Here is a 6,851-nt window from a genome sequence, read left to right as displayed (position 1 = left end):
TGACCGGTCCTGTGTGTGTCTTTCAGAGCCGCTCCTCGCCACGCCAAAATGCACCGAACGACCAGAATCAAAATAACCGAACTAACGTGCTCTGCGGCGGGTACTTCATTGATGCAACAACCATCATAGAGTGCCTCCACTCCTGTAAGTACGACCGGGCGCTCCGCGTTGTTGCCCCGCCGCTTCCCTCCTTTCCCGGCATCCCGGGAACACACACACAAAAAAAAAATTCCACCCGAGCCGAAACCCCACGAGGTGCTCGGGACCGCCGCCCTCCTCCTCCCCGACGAGCGGGGAAGTAGGTGGTCCGACCGCGGTGCAGATTTTCTGAGGATGGCCCTTCGGTCTTTGTTAAAGTAATAATATATGTACTATAAGCGTCTCCTTTTCATGGTAATTGCTGCTGATTTGGGTATTTGTTTAGCTTTAGCAGCGTGCTGCTGACAATGGACGATTTGCTGTAGCTTGCATAGTTTAGAAAATCGCACCTCTAACTATGCATATCTGGGCGGCACCTACGAGCATCACTAAAAGCCTGTCGTGTTTGACTTACAGTCTGTAAGACCTGTATTGTGCGTTACTTGGAGACCAGCAAGTATTGTCCTATCTGTGATGTCCAAGTTCACAAAACTCGACCGCTTTTGAATATAAGGTAGGAGAAAGTTGCAAGGCGCACCCTGCATCCCTTATTTTGCTTTCTCTGGGCAGACCTGCAGTAGTCGGTAGTTATCTCTTCGTCTGCGATTTAAATCTGAAAGGACTTGTAAATTTACAAGCTAACTCCTCTGTATGCGCTCTCTTCAGAGTTTCCTCATTGATTAAACTGAAGATTTCTCTGGATGAGACACAGAAAGCTTTTGTTGGTCTTCTATTTTTTTTTTTTTTTTGCAAGCACCAGTCATTGATGACTCTTATCTCTCACCCCTTCTCACATGTACCACCCCGACAGTTCTTACCTCCCTACCTTTCTGTATCTCCCAGACGTGCTTCCCACCATCCACAGCTCCTAGTCATGAGAACTCTCGCTGCAACTTTCCAAATGCCTGTAAGGCATCATTTGCCTTTCAGAAACGTTTTTCTTGTCAGCACTGCATTTTGCTGTCTTTACCTTTTAGAGAGGACATGTAGTTTTCAAGGCCTTCCTTTAGTCTTAGTTCTTTTTCAGTTGTGGCAGCACAGATGAGTTTTGTTTCAGAGTCAGTTTGATTACAAGGTCTTGGAAGTTAACTTTATGATTGGCCTCCCACTTTGTAGAAGATGCCTCGTTGTTGTGAAAGATTATAAATGAGGAGTTGCCACTTGGATTAAAACATTGCTTCATCTGCTTAATTTTATGTTTTGGGGTTGTTCTTTTTTTCAGGTCAGATAAAACTCTCCAAGATATTGTATACAAGCTAGTACCAGGCCTTTTCAAAAGTAAGTACTTAAATCAGCTATTTTCTTAAGGGCAGAAAAACAAAACCAGAGCTGCTAACCGATATCAATACCAGGAGTTACAAAGGAAGCACTAAAAGGAAAATATATGCTTTTCCTTCTAGATGAAATGAAAAGAAGAAGGGATTTTTATGCTGCTCATCCGTCGGCTGATGGTAAAAACTTCTCGTTCCCAACTTTAATAAATGTAGCCTTGACTTAGATGTTTTACTGTTTCCTTTTTAACTTGCAAATGAAGTATTGCTGTCACAGAATTTTAAGAAGTCAGCGTAATAAAAGTTTATTGTTTTAACAGTCAGGTAGCTTTCATTCATAATCTTACTGTGAAGGTTTTTTTTTTTCTTACTGAGAATTGCCATTCTTCCTGATTTGAATTTCAAAATGTAAATTATTGTGGAAATTTCTGTGCAGCTGCCAATGGCTCTAATGAAGACAGGGGAGAAGTGGCTGACGAAGACAAAAGAATTATAACAGACGACGAGATAATAAGCTTATCCATTGAATTCTTTGACCAGAATAGGCAAGTTCCAGAATGGCAATATTTTATGTTTACCTGATTGATAGCAGCTATGTTTGTTATTTGTTGTAATTGTGTCATTTCTTCTCACAGACTGGAACGAAAAGGAAATAAGGAGAAAGAAAAATCAAAGGAAGAGGTAAATAACTTTCCTTTACTCCAGAGGAAATATATCACACACACACACACAACTTTGGGGCAGGTCTGTGGCTGAGAAAAGTGGGTAGGTATGTATATCTAGAACAAAGAAAAAGCACACCTGCTTTTATGGCGCTAGGTACAGAAGAGGTAAAACATTTTCATACAGCTGTATATGTAAACAACTTTTTAAAATACAAAAAAAATCTGCAGTATTTTAAAGCAGAACCTCTGATTATTTTTTTTACAAATTTTGGGGCAAATAATAAATTATTTATTACTTTATTGAAAATTAATATGTAATGCATATGTAAACTAAAAATGTTTAATATCATACCAATATTGATGTATAAATTTAGTTACATTTTTAAACTGCTTTCTCTAGGACTGTAATTTACCACTTATTTCTGATGTGCCTTCTAAGGCAGCAGACATTGTTATATGATAGTTCATACTTGAATAAGGTGCTTTTTTTTTTTTAACATAAAATGTTAGATACAACTTTGGTAGGACTAACTGCTTGTTCTCAGTAGACTGATTTTTTTTTACTTTGCCATCAGGTGAATGACAAAAGATACTTGCGCTGCCCAGCAGCAATGACAGTGATGCATCTAAGAAAGTTCCTGAGGAGTAAAATGGATATACCTAACACTTTCCAGGTACCTATGGGGAAAGGGTGATTTTTAAATTATTATTCTTTTCTTTTTAAATCAGTCTTGCTATTCTAAGCCTGCTAATGCTGGTTAGGACTCATTTTCTCATTGCAGCCAGTTCCAGCAAGTGCTAACTGCCAAGTATTTCTGGTGTGTGCAATGCGTGGCTGGGCTTATTTTTAAAATATCTATCTGTAGAGTTTGGTGACACTCTGTAATTTTTTTTTTTTAATGCTGTAAGTATCGAAGTATTAAAGAAATTGCTCCTTAATGTATTTAAAACATATGCAATAGATATGAAAATTCTCTACTCTGTGATCATTTTGGTATAGCATTCCCCCCCCCACCCCAGTTTTGTGATATATATATGACAGTGGGGCTGCTTTCACCTCAGAGCAGTCATGTGCTAGGGGTAAAATGCCTGGATCCACCTTAATGCAAAGATTTGTGTCTTGAACAGATCGATGTGATGTATGAAGAGGAGCCTCTGAAGGACTACTACACCCTAATGGATATTGCCTACATCTATACCTGGAGGCGGGTGAGTACCTCCAGTGTGTCTCCTCCGTGGGGGGGTGCAGGTCATGGCCTGGAGAGGGCACTCACCAGGGTCTCCCTTTTGATTTGCAGAACGGGCCTCTGCCCCTGAAATACCGGGTCCGACCTACTTGCAAGAGGATGAAGATCAGTCACCAGAGGGAAGGCTTGAATAATAGTGGGGAGCTGGAAAGTGACTCTGGGAGCGACAAGGCGAGCAGCCCAGCAGGAGGCATCCCCTCCACCTCCTCCTGTTTGCCCAGCCCCAGCACGCCAGTCCAGTCTCCTCACCCTCAGTTCCCTCACATCTCCAGCACCATGAATGGCACCAGCAGCAGCCCCAGCAGTAACCACCAGTCCTCCTTTACCAACAGAGCTCGGAAAACATCAATAAATGGCTCCTCAGCCACTTCATCTGGTTGATGTGCCAACCAGGCTACCACCCTTGCCCTTCCTTTATATAGATCTCTCCATGCCATTACAGCTTTATAGATGCTAATCCATGTGACTATCATCCAAATTGCTTTCTTTTGTAGTGACACTGAACTTGGCTAAAAAAGGCGACTAGGGACAATTCAGGATGGACGTTAATGGAAACGCAAGATTGAAATGTAAATTGTTTTCTGAGGACTGGGAAGCAAACAAAAGTTACACCTTCACCTGTTCTGAGTGATGTGGAGTTGTTTCTGTCCCCGTCATCTGGAGTCTGGAGTCTCCAGAAAGTCAATACAAATCCCGGGAAGTAGTTTGTTAATCCAGACTAACTCCTCCATTGCGTTCTCTTCGATTGTTATTGTTCTTATGCTGTTTTGTGAACCTGTAGAAAGCAAGTGCTTTTTCATCTTGAAATCCAACAAAATTGAAAGAATATGCATAGAATAATGCATATATGTAGCCATGTCACTGTGAATAACAATTTTTGCGTATTAGCCATTTTGATTCTTATGTTGCATCTTTTACTTCTCTGTTGCTGCGCAGAACCGATCAAAAGAAAAGTAAACTTCAGTTTTACAATCTGTATGCCTAAAAGCGGGTATTACCATTTTATTTACTGACTCGTTTAAATGATTCGCTTTTGTAAGAATCAGATGGCATTATGCTTATTGTACAATGCCATATTGGTATATGACATAACAGGAAACAGTATTGTATGATATATTTATAAATACTATAAAGAAAATATTGTGTTTCATGCACTCATGATATGGTTGTTAAATTTCTAAACTGGTTCGACCCTTGCAGATGCCGCCTGTTTGAGCTTTGCTCGTACTGCAAGAAACACTTGGTGTGTGAGAGCCTCAGTATTGGGAAAGCACATTCGAGTCTCTGATAACCTGGAGGCAATTGGCAATCTTAAAAGGATTTTACTGGCTTTGTCTTTTATTTTTTTTTTCCAAGTGAAATATTTTTACTTTACCAAATGTTGAAGTGATATGGCGAAGAAAAAAAGAAATTAAGGGACGTGGAAGTTTTTGACCTGTTTGATTACTTTTTTATTATTTGGTGTGGTGGGACTGTGTTTTTAAAAGCACATGGAATCGTTATAGAAGCCATAAACTATTTGGTATAAATTTTGAGGAACCAGCAAGTTGGCTGGATGAAGGCATTTTATCTAAATTTGTTTTAATATATATGTATATGGTACAGTACTAACTTCATTAAAATTTAACAGGTACTTTAATATTTCCAATAAATTGTGGAGAATGCCTTCTCTTTAATGACCTGCAAGTAGGTGCATTTTATTAGAGGCTTCTAAGGGTGGAGTTTTTTCAGTAGAAGGAACTTTTCCACCATAAAATATGAACAGCCCAGAACACTTTTCAGTTTGTGCTTTGCTTTGGTCGAACTTTGTGTGTGTTCATCACCCATCAGTTATACATTTGTGAGGGTGTTTATTCTATATGGATATTGTTTCATGTTTGTACGGAAAAATTGTAGTTAAACATTTCATTGTCTCCAGTCTGCAAAAGAAGCACAATTCTTATTGCTTTGTCTTGCTTATAGTCATTAAATCATTACTTTTGCATATAAATTGCTGTTATCTGTCCTGCTTGTTTTTATAGACCAGGTGATTGCAAATCCTCCACAAGGTTATTGCTTATTGATGTATATGTCTTGTTAAACAAGAGTTGATATTTTTTCCTGTAGTAAACATGTACAGTTCAATTTCAACAGTAAAAACTTCAGTTTTATATACACGAATAACTTTCATTTATAGCTGATCAAAGAAATAAACAAATAAAAGGGATAATTCATTGAAAAGCAGCAAATGACCTCTGTTGATAATGTGGTGTTAAAGGACAAGCATCTTCTTCTCCTGGGAAGTGTTTCTGGGCGTAGAAAAGATTTTAGTGAACAGAACAGTATAAAGTACTAAAGTAACAAAGGGGGAAAAAAACCTAGAAATGGCTGCGATTTGTTTTGATGCCTGCCTCAAAAACATTTGCTGTTCTTTATTTGACCTCGATTTATTCTTGAAAATAAGCAAATGGTGTATTCTCACGTCTCAGTTAGCCACGGATTTTACTTCCTCTTTGCTCAAACTTAGTCCTTGTTAAACTGCCCTGTCGGGGAGGGAAAGAACTTGATTTTGTGATGGCGAGAGCCACGTTCCGCCCGTGCTGCCCTGGATTGCTTTTTAAAGCCTCAGTGGAACTAAATATGTTTTAATATAAAGATACCTCTCCATGCAAAAGTCTACCTTGGCACGATTCCCTCAGCTACATGAGTGAATCCCACTGTACTGGTTGGATTATTTCACCCCAAACCGAGCACTGAACCTGCAGCAGAGGCTCGTACGGTAGCACACTGATCAAATTGCGCTTATTTGTGTTGGAAGTAGCTGATAATCACAGCACGGAACTATTCTCGATCTTTGTGGAGTGTCCGTGAAACACTCGGCAATGAAACAAGAGATGGGTATTTCCCTTCGAGGCTTACTAAGCTCTTGCAGCACTTTCGACATCTCCCAATTTGACATCTCCTGTCTGAACAAGAACAAACGCTCAGTAGCTCTCTTGCCGAGCTGCAGAAGCCGCCGAGGATGTTTGTGCTGCCATGTGAAACTTTTGTTTTGCTGCTAGCCCTGGGCAGATGGCACTGCGATGCGTATATTCTGCTAAGCACAACTGGGAGGACGATCAAAGATAGCATCTTGGTGACTTGCAAAGCTGCTATGTCAACCTTCCCGGTTTCACAATATTTTCCTTTGCGGCTACATAGCGACCGTGTTTCCTTACAAATGTACCTAAATCCTTCCTGTTTGGAAAGAAATCTCCGCTCGGTACATGTAAGAAGAATCTTTTCAATATCCGACGTAGAGTTTATAAAAATGGAGGGACAAAGCCGAAGTCTGCTGCGTTTTCCTGAGCTTGTTCAACAAGCAATCTGATCAAGGGTTGAGGCAGGGGTGGTCCGTGCCCGCTGGAAAAGGATGTTTTTCTGTCTCTGTCGAACCAAACTTTTCGTCCCGGTACAGCTGCCTGCAGCTCCAAGCTTTTGTGCCCGGCCGGAATGGGGATCCAGCCCCGAGGAAAGCGACGGAGAGGGAGCACGAAGAGCTCCACAGGCTT

General features: G+C 40.4%; 1 protein-coding gene across 1 annotated transcript; it reads left to right on the top strand.

Annotated features, from left to right (window-relative positions):
* The first annotated feature begins 48 nt into the window (after positions 1 to 48).
* LOC103799570 (polycomb complex protein BMI-1-like) lies at positions 49 to 4,192 on the top strand. Its single transcript, XM_009071904.1, is given in 10 exon segments — positions 49 to 82; positions 85 to 144; positions 556 to 652; positions 1,361 to 1,416; positions 1,539 to 1,589; positions 1,846 to 1,954; positions 2,045 to 2,090; positions 2,650 to 2,748; positions 3,203 to 3,283; positions 3,373 to 4,192. Coding segments are annotated over 10 exon segments (963 nt in total). The 3' UTR covers positions 3,703 to 4,192.
* Positions 4,193 to 6,851: the final 2,659 nt, after the last annotated feature.

The sequence above is a fragment of the Acanthisitta chloris genome, unplaced genomic scaffold (assembly GCF_000695815.1).
Source record: "Acanthisitta chloris isolate BGI_N310 unplaced genomic scaffold, ASM69581v1 scaffold28853, whole genome shotgun sequence".
Taxonomy (NCBI): Eukaryota; Metazoa; Chordata; class Aves; order Passeriformes; family Acanthisittidae; genus Acanthisitta; species Acanthisitta chloris.
This window is presented reverse-complemented; position numbering and strand designations above follow the sequence as displayed.